The 20327-nt window shown below is 39.5% G+C and overlaps 1 protein-coding gene across 1 annotated transcript; it reads right to left on the reverse strand.

Annotated features, from left to right (window-relative positions):
- Positions 1-19763: 19763 nt before the first annotated feature.
- LOC138902294 (uncharacterized) lies at positions 19764-20081 on the reverse strand. Its single transcript, XM_070190138.1, has one exon. The coding sequence runs from the start codon at positions 20079-20081 to the stop codon at positions 19764-19766; it is 318 nt and encodes a 105-aa protein (XP_070046239.1).
- Between the last annotated feature and the right edge of the window lie 246 nt (positions 20082-20327).

Raw genomic sequence — 20327 nt, forward strand, 5'->3', positions numbered from 1 at the left:
AAATGAGCACCCTTCTTGGTCAATCTAGTCAAAGGAGCTGCAATAAATGAGAAGACCTCCACAAATTGATTATAATAACATGCAAACCCTAAGAAACTCTTAATCTCGATCGTTGTGGTAGGACGAGGCCAACTCTGAACTGCCTCGATCTTTATAGGATCTACCTTAATACCCTCACCTGATACAACATTCCCTAATAACTCCACAGAATCTAACCAGAACTCGCCCTTGGAGAATTTAACATATAATTTTTGTTCCCGCAAGGTTTGAAGAACAATCCTCAAATGTTGCTCATGCTCCTCTATACTACGCGAGTAGATCAATATGTCATCAATGAAGACAAGGAAAAATAGGTAAAGATATGTCCTGAAAACTCGATTCATCAAATCCATAAATGCCACTGGGGTGTGAGTCAAGCCAAATGACATCACTAGAAACTCATAGTGCCCATATTTAGTTCGGAAAGCCGTCTTCCAAAGATCCAAAGGATGAATCCTCAGTTGATGATACCCAAACATCAAGTCGATCTTAGAGAACACTCTAGCACCCTATAACTGATCAAACAAATCATCAATGCGCAACAACAAGTATAGGTGCAATCAATAGAAATGTGCAAATCCATATACTCCTTTCCTTCTTCTTCACAAAAAATATAGGTGCGCCCCATGCGACATACTCAGCCTGATGAACCCATTCTCGAGATGGGTGCCTAGTGCCAAATCAATAATGAAATCTATATCACGATCTAGTGGCATGCCTGGTAGATCAAATAGAAATACATCGGAGAACTCTCACACCACAGGCACTGAATCAATCGTGGGAGTCTCCACGACAATATCCCGAACATAAGCCAGATAGGCAAAATAGCGTTCCCGAATTGTATTGAATTACGTTCCCGGTTTGGTCTAAAAGTATTGAATTGCGTTCCCGAAACTAATGAAATGTGCAAAATTATAGGAATGCTGGAAGTTGGACTCCCAAGATCAAATCCGTCTCAAAGAGGAGAAGTCCAAGAACAAGGCAACAAAAGGGCACAAAAACATACAAAGTGCGGTTCACATAAGGAATTCGGCGGCCACAACACACAATTGTGGACCGCAAAATTCTACCTGCGTCCACAAACAAAGAAGCAAAATTCAGCAGATATTTGTGCAAACTGCGGACTGCCCATGAATTATGCGGCCGCAAGAGATGGGATAGGACTCAAGTTCAGAGAGTGCAAATTTCCAAGTCCTGAGTCCCTCTGAATTGCGGACCACACAAGAATTGTGCGGTCGCATAAATAAATGTGCGGACCGTAGAAATATGGTTAGTGACTGCAGACATAATCTGCGGACCACGGAAATGTTGCCTCGCGGATGCAATTAGAATTGTGCGTCCGCACTCCTGCCAGATGAAGAATTTTGCAGACCGCACATGGAATTGTGCGGTCGCAGAACCTTAAGCGGGGCATTTTTGTCCGATATTTTTTAAATTGTATGATTGGAGCCGTTTTTCTTTCCCTCTTTTGTAAGTTTACTATAATTTGGTGTATTTTAGAAGATTTTATTATTTTAAGCTTACATTATAAGTTTAATTAGTCTTTATTCTTCTTCTTCAAATCCAAGCATGAGTAGCTAGATTTTTACTAGGGTTGTGACCCAACCCTAGTGTGTTAGCCTTGTGGGTAAATAAATTAGTACTTGTTTATGATTGGATGTTTGTTATTTAGCCTAGTTCATGCTTTAAAAATATTAGTTAATGCCTATTTGACTTAGTCTCTACTTGAGAAAGAGCGACTTAGTCTAGGAAAACTTGGCTAACAAGGAATTGGGTCAATCTAGAGATTGATTAGCCAAACTAAAGGGTTCAACCTAGAGATAGTAATAACCCGACTTGAGCTTTTATCAATTGTTTTGTGTGATACCCATTTGTTCTTGAGAAAGCCAAATTGGGCAAAACCACTCTCTGACCGAGAGGTATTGAGTAGGTAATTGATAGTTGATAGCTATAATACACCCCGACCAACAAAACAAGCATTGGGGTCTATACCCCATTAGGCAAACACATAGGTAATGGTCACAACTCTAGCTTTTTTATCATTTTTGAAAAACCCCCAAAATAGTTATCTCTAGTTTTCTTTCTTTAATTTGCAATCAATAGAGTAAAATTTAGAAATAGAAAATCAATATTTTGTGGAAGTGAAATCTTGATAACTCTATCATGCGCATTCATATATATACCCCTAGCTCCCAATCTTAGCTCCATGTGGATTCAACCCCGACTCTTAGTTGGGTTTTATTATTGCAAACGACCGTTTCATACCTCTTTTGAGGTGTGCAATTGGACGCGATCAATTTTTGGTGCCGTTGCCGGAGAGTTAAAAACGGTGTTAGCTATATATTTGGGTGTGTTTTTGAAATATCTTCTTTTATTTCCGTGCTACTAACCTTTTTGAGAAATTGTAGGTACGACAATGACAGACAACGAGCTCAGACAATGTGGACATTGAGGATGACCAAGTGGATGAGGTTCCTCTTGAATCTCAAGTCAATAGAAGAGGCCGAGTGCTTCATGACAATGTGCCCATCCCAACCTCACCTCCACCACTATCAGCTCCACACCGGGTGTTACCCAATGAAAGGTATGCAAGTTCAATAGTCTCTCCCCATATTAGGGCGGGCAAGATTTAAATCACCAACGCGATGCTCACTTTGCTAGAGCAACGAGGTTTCTTCACCGGTGCTCTAAGTCAAAATGCATACAAACATTTGAAGGGGTTTATAGACACTTGTTGGGGGAGCAAGGAAACAAATGTCTCCGAGGATGCTTTGAGGCTAAGGATTTGTTCCCTTCTCTCTACGAGGGAAAGCTTTAGATTGGTTAGAACATTTGCCGAACCATTCCATTTACAATTGGGATGAATTGATGGAAAGGTTTATTTCTAAGTTCTTCTCTCCGAGACACATGGCTACACTTCGGGATGAGATTCTAGTATTCAAGCAAGAGCCCAATGAACCACTGAACGATATATTGGAGCGGTATAGAACAATGGTCAAGGAATGTCCCAACAATGATATGACGGAAAACATGATTAAACAAACCTTCTATTGTGGGATTAGCGCGACCAACCAATGTGTGGTGAATCAACTTGCCGGTGGAAATTTTATGACTACACCTTATAAAGAGGCATGTGAGATTCTAGATGAAATGGCAGAAACATCATCGGCGTGGCAATCCCAGGCTAATATTCCACAAGGTGATCCCAACATCATACACCTTCAAAAAGAATTAACTACCGCCATGAATCAACTAACAAAGGCTCAACTTCAATAATTGTAACATCTTAGGCCAGTCAATGCAATGGAGGTAGTAAACATTATGGTGAACAAACGGAAAAACAAGTGTCCACAAGTGCAACAACAAGTGGACATTTTTGTGCAAGATGATAATGGGTTTGATCAAGATAATTCCTACAATGAACAAGATGAGGAGGTGCAATATGTGAAAAACTTCCAAGGGTAACAAAACAATTTTAAAGGCCCAAACCAACAACAATGGCGACCTCAAAAAAATCAAGGCAATTGGACTTCTAACAACCAAGGTAATTAGAGTGCTGGAAATAATCAAAGGAATTGGCATAATAACAATCAAGGAAATTGGAATGGCAATAATCAAGGTAACTGGGGAGGTAACAATCAAGGAGACTAGAACAATAATCAAGGCAATCGAGGGTCGGGTTTTCAAAGGTCCCAGATGTATCAACAACTGAGAAACCCGCCTACTTATCCTCCCCATGGTCCTAGTTCTTCAACCAATGAGATGAAGCGTATTGAGAATATGTTCAAACAAATGATGGAAAAGAATGTAGATTCGGATTCCCAACTTGCCTCACACAACATATAGATCCGCAACTTAGAAGTCCAATTGGGGAAAAGATCTAAAGCTCTCATATATTGTCCTAAGGGGGACCTACCAAGTGACACAGTGGTGAATCCAAATTTTCGGAACAACACGGGGCATGCCATGACCATTACTTCAAGAAGTGGAAGAGGTGGAAATGCACCCACCTCATGTCAAACGCAGCGTGTGAATGATGAGCAAGTGGTACAAGAAGGAGAGATCCCGAACGATGCGGTACAAACAAATGATGAAGTTCGGATTGATATTGATGATAGTGTGGAAGAGACCCAAAAAGAAGTGAACTCGTCCAGGGATCACGATATAGACATATAGGAACGGACAATGCAAAAGGCTAAGGCACCAATGCCTATGCCACCACCTCCATATCCTCAAACGCTTGCCAAGTAAAATGGTAAAAACCAATTTAAGAAGTTTATTCAAAGGATAAATAGATTCTCAATCAATGTGCCATTAGTGGAAGCTTTGGAACAAATGCCCGGTTATGTAAAGTTTATGAAAGATTTAGTGACAGCGAAGTGTTCGATAAATTTTGAAACTATCAAAGTCACTCATCAAATGAGTGCACTTGTGCATTCAATGGCTCCTAAGTTGGAAAATCTCAGTTCTTTCACAATTCTTTGTATAATTGAAAGTGCCGAGTTTTCTAAAGCTCTTTGTGATCTCAGGGGCAAGTATCTATTTGATGACCTGTTCGGTTTTCAAGACCTTGGGAATTGGGCAACCAAGACCCACATCTATGAGATTAAAAATGGCCGATAGTACAATGAAGAGACCTTTGGGAGTGATTCAAGATGTATTAGTTCATGTTTATAAATTCATTCTTTCGGCAGATTTTATCATTCTTTATTGTGAAGTGGATAATGAGGTGCCGATTATTAATGGAAGACCTTTCCTTGCTATGGGTAAGGCTCTATGTGATGTGGAAGCCAGAGAACTCAAAGTGGTATTCCATGTGTGCAAGTCCATGCGGCAACCAAATAGCGTGAAGTATTTTCTTTTGTGGACTTGGTGACCGATTTTATTGTTGATGATACAAGTGCCACAATCAATATGAGTGATATGTTGGAGGCCGTCTTGCTCAAATTTGATGATTACGAGATGGAAAGGTTTGTGGAATATGTGAACTCTTTGCAAGGAATGGGGTCGTACAAATATTCAACCCGGAATCTATCCTTGGATCTTAAAAATAGGAAAACTACTCCTACAAAACCTTCCATAGAAGATCCTCCTACTTTGGAGTTGAAGCCATTACCTCCACATTTTCGGTATGAATTTCTTAGCCCTTGTTATACTTTGCCGTTTATTCTTTCCTCTTGTTTAACTAACGTACAGGTAGATTCTACATTGGCGGTGCTATATAAGAGAAAAAAAGGCTATTGGATGGACATTGGCAGATATTTAGGGAATAAGCCCAGTATTTTGCATGCACAAGATCAACTTGGAGTAAGATGACAAACCATATATTGAACATCAAAGGATACTCAATGAGGCTATGCAAGAGGTTGTCAAAAAGGATATCATCAAGTGGTTGGATGTCGGAGTTGTTTACCCCATTTCTGATAGTTCGTGGACGTCTCCGATTCAATGTGTCCCAAAAAGGGGGTCATGACGGTGGTCACAAATGACAAGAATGAGTTGATTCCTGCAAGAACGGTGACCGGTTGGAGAGTGTGTATGGACTATCACAAGATTAACAAAGTCCCAAGGAAGGATCATTTTCCACTTCCCTTCCTTGACCAAATGCTTTATAGGTTGGCTGGCCGTTCTTTCTATTGCTTTCTTTACCGGTATTCGGGCTACAACCAAATACTTATTGCTCCAGAGGATCAAGAGAAAACAACCTTTACATGTCCCTAAGGTATATTCGCCTTCAAATGGATGCCATTTGGTTTGTGTAATGCACCGATGACTTTTCAAAGGTGTATGGTGGCTATATTCACGGACATGGTGGAGGACTACCTTAAAGTTTTCATGGATGACTTCACAGTGGTTAGGGATCCTTTTGATGATTGTCTTGCAAATCTAGATTAAGTGTTGGCATGATGTGAAGAAACTAATTTGGTGCTCAATTGGGAGAAGTATCAGTTCATGGTCGAGGAAGGCATTGTCTTTGGCCACAAGATCTCAACGAATAGAATTGAAGTTGATAAGGCAAGGATTGAGGTGATTTCTAAACATCCACCTCCAACGTCGGTGAAAGGTTTGCGGAGTATCTTAGGCCACATGGGAATTTACCATCGTTTCATCAAAGATTTCTCTAAAGTGGTGAACCCTTTGTGCAAACGTTTTTAGAAAGATTCTAAGTTTAACGTCAACGATGATTGCATGAGAGTCTTTGAATTGTTAAAGTTCAAGTTGACAACTACTCCCATCATCACCGCTCCAAATTAGAGTGCCCCCTTTGAACTCATGTGTGATGCTAGTGACGTTGCGGCTGGGGCTGTTTTGGGGCAACACATCCACAAGATTTTTTATCCGGTCTACTATGATAGTAAGACCATGAATAGTGCCCAAGTCAACTAGACTGTTATGGAGAAAGAGTTCCTTGCCATTGTGTTTGCAATTGAGAATTTCTGCCCGTACTTGATGGGTGCAAAAGTTATTGTCCATACGGATCATGCAGCAGTTCGTTATCTTATGAGAAAGAAAGATTCCAAATCTCGGTTTATGAGATAGGTGCTTTTGTTGCAATAGTTTAATATTAACATCCAAGATAGAAAAAGGAGTTAAAATCAAGTGGCGAACCACTTGTCTCGTTTGGAGGAGGAGGGGAGGCCTCATGATGGCCTTGAAATGAATGACTCTTTCCCCGATGAGCAACTCTTGGCTATTTCAATAAATGAGGTGCCGTGGTTCGCAGATCTAGCAAATTTCTTTGGGTATGTAATTATCCTGGATGAGTTATCTTCAAACCAAAGGAAGAAGCTCCAACGGGATTGTCAAGATTATTATTGGGAACCATACCTTTTCCGGATTTTCGCAGATGAGGTGATTAGAAGATGTGTACCGAAAGAAGAACAAGGTGAAATTCTTGTGGCTTGTCATTCTTCGCCATATGGTGGTCACCATAGTGGGGCAAGAACGGCGGCCAAAGTGCTAAGTTGTGGTTTCTACTGGCCCACCCTTTAGAAGGATGCAAGTAATGTAGTGAATAGATATGATGAATGTCAACGGGCCGGTGGAATCTCGAAAAAGAATGAAATGCATCTCACTACCATTTTGGAGATTGATATCTTTGATGTGTGGGGTATTGACTTCATGGGTCCTTTTGTGAGTTCTTGTTGAAACACCTACATCTTGGTCGTGGTTGATTATGTGTCTAAATGGGTTGACGCCATTGCTCAACCCAACAATGAGGCGAGAAGTGTGGTAGCATTCTTAAAGAAGAATATTTTCATACGGTTTGGTACTCAGAGGTCTATCATAAGTGATGTGGGTCACATTTTTACAACAATGCTTTCGACACTTTACTTAGAAATATGGTGTTACTCATAAAGTCATGACTCCTTATCATCTACAAGGAAACAGTCAAGTGGAAGTCTCCAACCGAGAGATAAAGAGTATTTTGTCCAAAACAATGAATGCTAAACGAACAGATTGGTTCAAGAAGCTTGATGATGCATTATTGGCTTATCGAACGACTTACAAAACACCTATCGGAATGTTGCCATACTGGTTGGTGTTCATCAAATCTTATCATCTTCTGATGGAACTGGAGCACAAGGCCCTCTGGGATCTAAACAAGTTGAATCTTGATTGAGATGTAGCCGCTAACTTAAGGGTTGCATATTTGAATGAATTGGATGAGTTCTTGTATGATGCTTATGCATGTTCGTCCTTGTACAAAGAAAAGATGAAATATCTCCATGACAAACACATTTGGAATAAAGAGTTCAAGGTGGGAGATCTTGTGTTGTTGTTCAACTCAAGGTTGAGGATGTTTCCCGGAAAGCTAAAATCTAAATGGAGTGGTCCCTTTGAAATTGTGGGTGTGACGCCCTTTGGTGCATTGGACTTGATGAACAAAAATGATGAGATATTTAGAGTCAATGGTCACCGGGTGAAGCACTATTTCGAAAAAAGTTGGTGATGGCCACGTCGTGGTAGTGATTCATTTCAACTGATGGTATTATGAGTCGTTCCACAATGTTAAATCAGGCGGTTCTTGGGAGGCAACCCATGTTTCTTTTTCTTCTCTTTGCTTCTTTTGTAGTTAGGGTTCATTTTTGTGCTAACTTGATTTGAAGTGTGTTGTAGGGATGAGTGTGTTCTACAGGAATTGTGCCCAGAAATCAGGTTATGTCCAGAGAGAATTGCGGACCATAATTGTATTGTGCCGACCATACAATTATGGTTGCTGCAGCAGAAGGTGCTCTACGGCCGCACAATTAAATTGTGGACCGCACAAATTGAAGGTGGAAAATGATAGCTCTCAGAAGTTGGCCTGCCAGAAAAATGGCCGATTTGCGGCCGCAACACAAAATTTTTAGTCCGCAATGCGGCCGCACACACAATTCTGTAGACCCTAAAACAAAATGGCAACCAAGCCCCCAAGTAACATAGTGTGGACCAAAATTGGAATTTTGCGACCACACTCAATTCTCTTTCCCTTGGCAAAAATTGATAAGTATAAATAGAGGGTATAGGGATATTGTTACCTTTTTCCCTCTCTGAGCACAAAACTCGTACAAATTTGAAATCTCATGTTAAATCATCTGCCCACACGTCTAGCAACTGTTGATCACTGATTTCTTCACACTTGTTCACTTGGTATGTTTCACAATCTTGTTAATATTTTTCTTTTAATTTTTAGATTTTTAATCAAATTTTAGGCCATTTGTCTGTTGAATTTGATTGTACATACTTGTGGGGGTAACTATTTAGTGGGTCAACTAGTACTTGCTAATTGGGAACTGGGTAAATGTATTTTCATGCTTTGATGCGGTCCATCGAAGTTAGGTCTAGGGAACCTTTAGTCAAGCATGACTCTGCGGCCGCAAAGAAAATTGTGCGGGTTGCAAAATTTCCATTGCGGCCGCAAAACAAACATTCTACTGTCTTCAGAGAAGGGTGATATTTGTGATTCAATTTGCGGCCGCAAGATAAAATATGTGGTCCGCAGAAAACAGGTTGCAGCCACAAAATAGCCCATTGTCTATTATCAGAAAGTTGGCATATTTGTGGTATCTGAGTTGCGGCCGCAGGAGTAAATGGTCGGCCCGCAAGGCCCTTTCTGCGGACGCATTGTGAAATGTGCGGACCACAAATCCCTACCCTGCAAGCATGTTTCAACTGTGTTCCTCATTGTATTTTCAAGTGTGACCTTACATTCATTGTATATCTGAATTTGAATTACAACTAACAATAACCTTTGCTTGGTATAGAAAATGGTTCGATCTTGAGGCAGAGGCAAGACGTCGAAAGGAAGGGGTGACCCTTCTCGGGGACGAGGAAAAAGACTCTTACCAATTGCCAAGAAGCATAAAATCAGAAAGAAAATAACAGCCGAGAGAGGGAAATTCAACCTTTCTGAGACCAATTCTTATATCCCATATAGGGAAGTATCAAAGGGAAACTCAACCTCTGTACATGAACAGCCGGCTGTCCAGTCAAGGCCGTTAGGGAAGTATCAACTCAGGGACGAGACGTTATATTCGCACAACACTTCCGAGGGTTTGGAATATGCTAGTAAGCTGTCTGAGCCTTCCACTACACCTGTCCTCGAGGCACCAGAGACATATGTTCAAGACTTCCTCGATGATGCCAGTGGGGGAGATGCTATAGTTGCCGGCATTAATAGGTCGAAGAAGAAAGAGGTACGGGAGGACATGTTTGTATGCTTGACCGCCTTCTCCAGCTTCGGTGATTTGTGGCAAGTCAGGTCGCTACTCTTGAGCGGCAGTTTCAGTTGAAAGATCTTGAGAAGTATAACCCTACAGTATTGAGATAGTTAAAAGAACGCAAAATATGGATGTGGTTTACCCAGTGCGTGGTGGATGCGAATGTGTATCTTGTCCAGGAGTTCTTTGCCAATGTGGCGCATATGAAGAAAGGGACAAAGGTAACGAAAGTGAGAAACCTCAAAGTGCGATTTGCTCAGCACATATTGAACATATACTTGGGATTTGATGATGTCGTGCCCACACAATACTTAGAGAAATGTGCACTTGGGGATGCAGCTCGTCCTTGGCTAGAAGATATTCTAGCAGCTCCTGGGGCACCACCACTATAGATCACAGCAGGGGTTTCTATTCATAGGAGTACTCTGAGCTTTGAAGCAAAGGGGTGGTAGACCATTGTATGCAACAGACTGGACCCATGCTAAAATGATACATATCTCCCGATCCCTGGGGCAGTTCTAGTTGTGTCCATTATGGTTGGGTACCCTATCAATGTAGGTGTCATGATGTCGGCCAACATCTATTAGTGACTCCCAAAATCCGGTGTCACAAGTGCACGAGCAATCTAGTATAATAACTCATAACTCATAAAAAATAGACATAAATATTAAATGCAGTAAGGAAGAGATGCCGGGTGCTACAAAATAGAGTATGGGAAGAAGTTCACCATTAGGTCTCCGGGTAATGGGGATGCGTGCTCGAACGACCGCCAGATGTACCTACCTTAAAACATGCACAATTAGTGCAGAAGTGTAGCGTGAGTACGTAGACAACGTATGCCCAGTAAGTATCTAGTATAATGTCAAAGCAATAGTGACCAGGGATCAACATCGATACTTACTAAATGTTAATAAATATAGTACAAGAACTATAAATAGGCATGAAATAACCCTAACAATAGAATAAGAAGCAATAAAAAGGTGATTCTTTATCAAAAACAAATCTAAAATCCCCGATTATCACATGCCAATTTCAACAATTATAGGCCATTAAGTATTTACATATTCTCAAGTCATGAAGGAAATATCAAGTATAATCCTACTCCTAGTGATATCGCGCATGAGTTATGCAGAGGTTTTACAGCTCGATCGATAATAATCGTGTACAAATACTACCGAGGTAGTACGACACGATCCATAGATGCATCTCATTATATATAAATATTGTCGAGGCGTTCGGCCTGATCTATGAGACTAGAGAAACTCTTCAGGCTACAGGACATACATTTACAACACTAAGATAGGCATATAAAGGAGCATAAACTTTCTATCACCAATCAAATATTCTGCCAAAACTCAAGTAACGAATCTTAGTCTAACATAATCTCTAATCAAATTTCATTTATTAATAAAAGTAATTAAACTACCATGTTGGGTTCAAACAATACAAATATTACACGATAAAGTCCTATGTATACTCGAACATAATATGATTTTAAGTACATACAGACTCTCGTCACTTCATGCCTTCGTAGCACCCTGAATTATTAACAAATAACAACTTATACACCTATGTGGTTAATTCCCTCTTACAAGGTTGGGCAATAGACTTACCTCACTTCCAAAATAACTATCTGGCTCTTTAACCACACTAATTTCCTCAAATTGATGTCGAGCAATCCGAAACTAGTCAAAGGACGTACAAACTAATTAATATAAGCTCAAAAGTTCATGATTTAACAATTAGAGTAATTATCCAACCCAATTTGAAAAATTTCTAAAAGTCATCCCGGGCTCACATGTCCGGATTCCGAATATTTTTTTAGATAAATATTAGTCGTAACCTTAAGAACTCAAATATATAATTTATACTCAATTCCATAATAAATTTCGTGGTCTAATCCCATTTTTACCAGAACCTTGGTTTTTCATCATAATCCCATAATTTCTATGATTTCTACGTTAAAGTATACCCATAATCTATGTATTTAACCCACATTATGTAGGAATAAATTACCTTGAGATGCTTGGTGAAAATCTCTCTCCAAGGAGCTCAAAAATCGGCCAAGAGTTGAGAAAAATGAAGAAAATGAGCCTAACTCCTGTGTTTTAAAATTGCTTCTACCAAGTGATCGTTCTTCGCGATCGCAACAATGCCCTCGCGATCGCGAAGGCAAAACATCCCAGGACCAAATATGTTGTTCACGAACGCAATATGAGACTCGTGATCGTGAAGGATTGTCCGACCAAAGCTTTGCAAATGCGGTCCACCCTCCGAGAGCACGAAGAGCACCTTCTATGAGAACGCGTGACACTCATCGCGAACGCGAAGGTCACAAGTCTTAAACCATGGCGAACGCAACCCAGTGATCGGGGACGTGAAGAACAAAACACCCCTGCCCCAGATCCATCTTTGTGAACGCGAGACTCCCTTCTCGTTCGTGAAGAAATAAACCAGTAGAAGAAAAAGCAGCAATTTTAGACTTCCTTTGCGAAGCCTCAGAATACATAAAACAATATCGAAACTAAGAATCTCACCCTTAAACCATATTAATAAACTTATAAACTTGAAACTTCTTTAACTAGCTCCGAACACGACGAATCATACTTACAGAACTCGGAACGACACCGAATATTGCGCTCAAGTTATAAATCACCGTACGAACCAATTTCAAATTAAATTTAAAAAACTCTACAACCTTCAAGGTGCCAACTTTCAACATTAAGCGCCTAAATGCTCCCGGATCACCCGAAAATCGATCCAAACACACGCCCAAGTCCAAACTTATCTTACGAACATATTAATACCATCAAATCTTGGTTCTGTAGTCATTTACGCAAATGTTGACTCAATTAAAACTTGGCAACCATAGGCTACTATTAAGGAACTAAGTGTTCCGAATTCAACCCGAACCCTTCCAAAACCAAACGAATCATCTCCGCAAGTCATGAAATAGTAAAAGAATATACTGGAAGTCTGAGATAGGGGAATGGGGATCTAAAAAGTAAAATGACCAGTCTGGTCATTATAGGCGGACCATTATATTCTCCCTATCCTAATCAAACATCCATCATCGAACGAGTCTAGAATCATACCTGAGGTATCAAAACGGTGAGGATTTCTGCTTTGCATCTCATGCACGGTCTACTAAGTATCCTCCTCAACTGGCTGATCTCTCCAGGGCACCTTCATTGATGCAATATTCTTTGACCTCAACGTTCGAACCTATAAGTCCAAAATGGCTACTAACTCCAAATCATTAGTTAAATCCTTGTCCAACTACACTGTGCTGAAGTCTAATACATGTGATGAATACCCATATTACTTCTATAGCATGGAAACATGAAATACTATATGAACTCTTGATAAACTAGGTGGCAAGGCAAGTTTGTAGACCACCTCTCCAACTCTCTCTAACACCTCAAAAGGACTAATATACCGAGGGCTCAACTTGCCCTTCTTTCCAAACCTCATAACACACTTCATGGGGGAACTCTAAGTAGCACTTTCTCCAAAGCATCCTGAACCAGATCATTGCCCAACAGTCTATCCTCTCTAGGCTCAAACCAACCAATCAGAGAACAACATTGTCTCCCATATAATGCCTCATACGGAGCTATCTGGATACTCGACTGAAAGCTGTTGTTGTAGGCGAACTCTACTAATGGTAGGAACTTATCCCAGTGGCCCCCAAAATCAATGACACATGCCCACCACATCTCCTCCAAAATCTGAATAGTATGCTCGGACTGCCCATCCATTTGGGGATGAAATGTCGTACTCATCTCCACCTATGCGCCGAACTTACGCGACACTACTCTAAAACAATGAGATGTAAATTGAGTGCCTCGATATGAGATAATAGACATAGGAACTCCGTGCAGGCAAACAATCTCTCTAAGATAAATCTGAGCCAACTTATTTAAAGTATATGTAGTTATGACTAGAATGAAGTGTGCAGACTTTGTCAGTCTATCCATAATGACCCACACCAAATCAAATCTCCTCAAGGTCCGTGGCGGCCCAACCATATCCATAGTGATATACTCCCACTTTCACTCCTGTATATCTAGCCTCTAAAGCAAACCACCATGTCTATGATGCCCATGCTTAATATGTTGAGAGTTCATACATCAACCAACAAACTCAACAATATCCTTCTTCATCCTCCGCCACCAATAATGCTGCTTCAAATCACAATTCTTTCTATGCAACACTCGGATGAATGGAATACTATGCACTATGGGCCACCTTAAGAATCAACTCTCTCAAACTATCCACATTAGGAACACATATTCGAAACTAAAGCCTCAATACCCCATCATCAACAATAGTCACCTCCTTAGCATCACTGTGTTGCACTATTTCCCTAAGCACAAGTAAGTGGGATTATCATGCTGATGCGCCATGATGCGCTCAAACAAGGACCACTGTGATACAACACAAGAAAGAACCCTACTAGGCTCCAAAATATGCAACCTCACAAATCTATTGGCCAAGGCCTAAACATCCAAAGCTAACAGTCTCTCCCTAGTTGGAATAAAAGCAAGAATGCCCATGCTCTTCGCCTTCATATTCAGGACGTTGGCCACCATTTTAGCCTTTCCTGAATGATAACAAATGATGATGTCATAGCCTTTTAATACATCTAACCACCTATGTTGCCTCAAATTCAAATCATTCTGCCTGAGTAGATGCTGGAGACACCTGTGATCCGTGAACACCTTGCAAGACGTTGTAAAGATAATTCCTCCAAATCTTGAGCACGTGAACAATGTCTACTAACTCCACATCGTGCACTGGGTAGTTCTTCTCATGGGGATTCAACTGACGCAAATCATAAGCAATCACTCTACCATCATGTATCAACACACACCCAATGGCAAACCGTGAAGCATCATAATAGATAGTATACGAACCTGGCATCGAAGGAAAAACCATAACTGGAGCTTGTAGTCAAGGCAGTCTTGAGCATCTGAAGGATCTCCTCACACTCGCCTGGCCACCTGAATGGGGAACCTTTCTGAGTCAACCTAGTCAATGGGATTGGTATAGATGAAAACCCTTCCATAAAACAATAATACGCAACCAACCCTAGGAAACTCCAGATCTCTTTAAATGTGGAAGGTCTGGGCCAACTATGAACTGCCTCAATCTTCTTTAGATCCACCTTAATCCCCTCACAGGACACCATATGGCCCAAGAATGACACCGAGTCTAACCAGAACTCGCACTTGGAGAACTTAGCATATAGCTTCTTCTCCCTAAAAGTTTGGACAACAATTCTCAGGTGCTGCTCATGCTCCTCCCGACTGCTTGAATACACAAATATATCATTGACGAACACAATAACAAAGGAATCCAGATAAGAATGAAACACGTTGTTCATCAAGTGCATGAAAGCTGTTGGAGAATTGGTCAGCCCAAAAGACATGATAATTTGAATGCCATCTTAAATGAGTGAAGAACTTGGTTCTTTGCCTTAATCCTTACGCGTAAATGAAACAAGAAGTAAAAAATAAAGACAATAATTTTTTACATGGAAAATCAGCTGGTTCAAAGGTGCAAAATACCACTCTACCACGTAAGATTTTAACTTCAATTTCACTAGAAAAATGAGCCAAATGTATCGATTACAAGACATGTAAATCAATACCCACACAATTCTTGTACTTCAACTATTTGAATAAATTACAAGTTATTTTAACTTGCACACTCAAACAATTACTCCAACTAACAGTTTATTAATGACATCTTGATTACAACTCGATTTTCTTATACACATGAACTACTAGACTCAAGAAGAACACCGGCACTGATGATCGACTTGAGTGTTGAACTCGAGATTCAATATGTTGTTCCTTAGTTGATGAGCAAAAGGATAATGTTCTCAGTCCACATGGGAAGTATTTAACTTCAAGTACTCCGAGATCTTTGGGAGTCCTACACACAATCAACTTCTTATTTGATAGAAATCCTAAAGCTCCAAGGACTCCACGAATTTTGTGACTATTTTCTATAACTTATGCAAAAAGATATTCTTGGACAAAAGTCCTTATCGCATCAGTATGCCCTTTCTAGCAACCGCGGACTATGGTAGCTTTGTGTAAATGTTAGTGCCTTGTAAGAACTTTCAACATCTACCTTGAGGACATGATTCTTAGCAAATGTTCACTAGACACAGTTTGTTAATAATCAAAACCCCCATTCTTAACAAATTTCCCCTTTTTGATGGCGACAAAATTTGTTCGTATGAACTAGGTAATGGAATTCATAAACACTCACATCACAACAACAGCAACATGTGAAAAACACAACACAAAAAAAAACACAAACATATTGGGACCCAATTCAAAGCACATCAATAACCCCTCTATTTTTGACATCATCGAAAAAATAAAACGTTGTTAGACAGTCTAAGAACAGTTAATGCAAGATTCATGGCCATTGAGGCTACAACACAAGCACAATAAATATCAAGACAAATGAACTATGCTGATGATATAAAGAACGTGAGAAGCAGGTAAAGAACATTAAGCCTAGGGCCTTGAACTAAAACATTAAAACAAAATAAGCTGAAACATCTTGCAAATTACTCAGAACTAGTAAAACAAAAGCTGAAGCAACACTAGGTTAGCAAGACAGAGTTGAGACAAGGGTTAAAGGACCAGTATCAAGTCTAAGAAGAAGAGGGGGTAAAGGCTTTCACAAAGTTGGAAATCTGTTGAGCATGAGCCTCACCGTCTTTTCTGAGCTCCACTCTAATCTGTGTGGTTTCCTTTTATAGCTCATCATTGCCCTCCTCAATCTTAGCATTCTCCTGTAAATTCAATTCCAACCTTTTAGTGAGTTCAATTGGCATTCTTTTTCCAAGAAAAATGGTAGAACCGATTGGCCTTCTAGCCTTGATCTCAGCATAACCACACTGGTTGAGTGTGACAGCATCCATAACATCATTGTGATTTCTAAAATTTAGATCAGGCAAGGCTATATTGAGCTTGAAGCCATAAGGCATATCATGCTTAGGCTTGGAGGTGTCTGCAGCCCTAGTCATATGCTGAGAAGGTTTATAGATATACCTGTATCCAATAACAACATTACAACTATATCAAGCAGGGTTGACTCGTGCCTTCTCTCAGATCTCTGCAGAATGCAAGAGTTCACAAAGTGAAACAGCAGTTTGTGAAAGGGTTTCATGTCTGTCTTGTACACCTTTTGGGGAGCATCTAGCTCAAACTATTAGGAGAACTTTCTGGTAACTACAATGACTGTGTCCACATCATTGTCAATAGTAAGCCACTTGTTTAGATAGTTGTCAAATCCTAGGAACAGTGTTAAACCCCATATTTTCGTACGTGGAAATACGCAATAAGCAAATTGATATAAGCTCGGAAATAAGATGTTACATCCCGCATTTTCGTACGTTGAAGTTTTGTCGTAAGTTAATCGACATAAGCTCGGGAATGAGATTATAAGTATTATGCTATTTCAAACAAGTTCGTAAAGGTGAGAGGGTAAGCAAATCGAAGAAAATGAGTTTCGTCAAAGTTTGTCATTTTGAGATAAAATACGATCCAAGCTATAATATCCCGTATTTATAGACCAGTGCCATACAAGGTACCATATAACCATGATAGTAAGGTGTATAAGGTATGGTAAGAGTGAGTAGTATTTTAAGTAATTTGAGATACTTCTTACTTATGTGGGTAATTGATTAATTATTGGATTAGTGGAAAATTACCAAGTTAATTAAGGAATTGGTAATTAATTAAGATGTTGTGGACAAGCCTAAAAGTCTCTCCAACGTGGCGGCAAGATTTGGGACAAATTTGTGACTCTTAAGTTCATTTAGTAAGGTGTCAAGATTGGAGTACTCTTTGTGGCCAGGTCATCCACAAGAGTGGGGCCCACAACCCCTATATTATAATCGTCATCCTACAAGCCTTTCTCAGCCATGTTGTTAGATTCATCAAAAATAACATGAACAATTTCTTCCACACACATAGTTATTTATTAAATACTTTATAAGCTTTACTATGTGGTGAGTAACCCAAAAAACACCCTCGTCACTTTTTCATCAAACTTACCTATAGCTTATTTCCCATTGTTGTGCATAAAATATTTACACCCAAAAGCTCTTAGGTGAGTGATGTTAGGCTTTATTCCTCGAAGTAACTGCTAAGGAATCTTCTAAAGAATGGGTCTGACTGTGCACCTGCTTAACAAGTAACAAGCAGTATTGACAGCCTCAGCCCAAAAGCTCTTAGGCAGTTCAGTAGCAATTAGCATAGTTCTGTCCATATCTTCTATAGATACATTTTTTTCCACAATACTATTTTGTTGTGGAGTTCTGGGTAGAGAGAAGTTATGTTCAATGCCATGAGTGTTACAAGATTCAACAAATTTAGCGTTTTCAAACTTAGTCCAATGGTCTATTCTTATACTTGATACAACACTCCCTAGTTTCTGTTGAATTATTCTGACAAACACGCAAAAAACATCATAACTTTCATCCTTAGATGCTATAAACAAGGTCCACGTGTATCTAGAGAAATCATCAACAATCACAAATACATACTTCTTTCTTCCTATACTCTTAACTCTCATTGGTCCATATAGGTCCATATGAAGATGTTTCAAGGGTTCGGAAGTACTAACAACTTTCTTAGATTTAGAGGATAACCTTATATGTTTACCTCTTACACGAGCATCACAAACATTGTCTAATGTGAACTCAACTTTTTGTAGCCCAAGGACTAGGTCCTTTGCTTCCAGTTTTTTGAGTTGAGATAGACTGGCATGTCCGAGTCTTCTATACCATAATAGTGGATCATCTTCCACTACACTTAAACATGTATTCTCACTCTGAGGAAGAGATACATTAGATATCTTGTAGACATTATTTTATCTCTTGCCTTTCAGAACAATTTCACCGGTATCCATCTTAGTGACAGTACAGATTTTAGAATTAAACTTTACCCCATTGCCTTTAACACACATTTGAGAAATGCTGAGAAGATTATGATTATGTACCACTACATAGTACACATCTTCTGTAGCATGAGAGAGTGACTTACCAACCTTACTAATACTTGTTATTTGTCTTCTTTTTCCCATTTCCAAATGACACACTCCCTCCTTAAAAGGCTATCAGTAAGAGAAAGTTTTTCTTTTTACCAGTCATATATCTTATGCATCCACTGTCTAGATACCAGTCTTGATTGTTTTCTCTCACTTTATCCTACAAAAAAATCACTAATGTGTCTTGGAAACCTAAACAAGCTTGGTTCCTTTTTTATTGGAAAAAAAAGATGAATCAAATCTGTTCTTCCCCAGAACGGGAGGTGTTAACAACCATTTTCTTATTGACCTTAATCCACTTGGATTGAAAAAGGAAATTGATTGTGGGTTTTTTTTCCTTCTCCATATCTTTAAGTAACCCAAAGATCTAATTGAGCATCAATTAAGGCAGTGCAAGTATATTTGAAGTGTCCTACCTTCCCATAGTGAGTTCACATCTTATTATCAAAAATTCCTACATACATGGAATCATACCTAGGTACAGGTTTCGTATAACCACTTTCTTAGACTAGATAACTCATACTTTGCTTTTTCAAGGTTCTCTTGCAGTACTTTATTCCTGCAGTCAGCATCATAAAAACTATTTTTGAGCTCTTTCAATTCTTTTTCAAGATTGTTTTGCTGATTAATCATTATTCCCTTGCTATATGCTGGAGATTGCTGCTCATTATTAGAAGTGAGCTCAAGAACTTGGTTCATACGTTTTTTAAATTTTCCTTCAAGGTCAACTTTGTCAGATTCAAGCTTTTTAAGATCAAGCTTAATACATGAAAGGTTGTTTATTAACTGATCATTTCTAGCACTCAACCTATCCATCTCACCTATCATGGTAACTATTATGGCCATTAACTGTTTCTTAAACAGAGCATGGATATTTTCTTTTAAGTTAGAGATACTTAACTAATTTTCTTCATCTTCAGCCTTTGAGTTTTATGGCCATTAATGGCTTTCTTCAATTGTCATTAGTGCAACTTCAATATTTTCATTTACAAAATCAGACTCAAACGTCCTCCATATATCATGAGCTGAGATGCAAGAGGACACTTTATAGAGAACACTCCTTAGTAGAATTTTACAGAGCAAGTCTTTTCCCTTTGAATTTTGCTGGATCGTCTGATGATCCTCAAGATCATATTCCTCCTCTTTCTTGATAATCTTGTTTTCATCACTATCCACATTAGTAGGTGTAACTTTTCCATGATTAATGATTATCCATAGATCAAAATAAATATCCCGAAGGAACACTTCCATACGCATTTTCCATTCATCATAGTGATGTCCATCAGATGGAGGGGGTCTTTCGATGTGCATTCCTAGTCTCTACATGGAGTTCAGTTTCAACTACCTTGTGTGAATCTATCACAACATAAAGACTTATAGCCTCTTCCTCCTTCTTCTCCTCTTTATCAGTTCCACTATCTTCATATACTTCTAGAAAGGCTTGTTTCTTGGCCTTAGTGAATCCTTTGCCTAGGAGTTTACCTTTGTTTAGGCTTCGCCCTT

Source organism: Nicotiana tomentosiformis, chromosome 12 (genome assembly GCF_000390325.3).
Source record: "Nicotiana tomentosiformis chromosome 12, ASM39032v3, whole genome shotgun sequence".
NCBI classification, from domain to species: domain Eukaryota; kingdom Viridiplantae; phylum Streptophyta; class Magnoliopsida; order Solanales; family Solanaceae; genus Nicotiana; species Nicotiana tomentosiformis.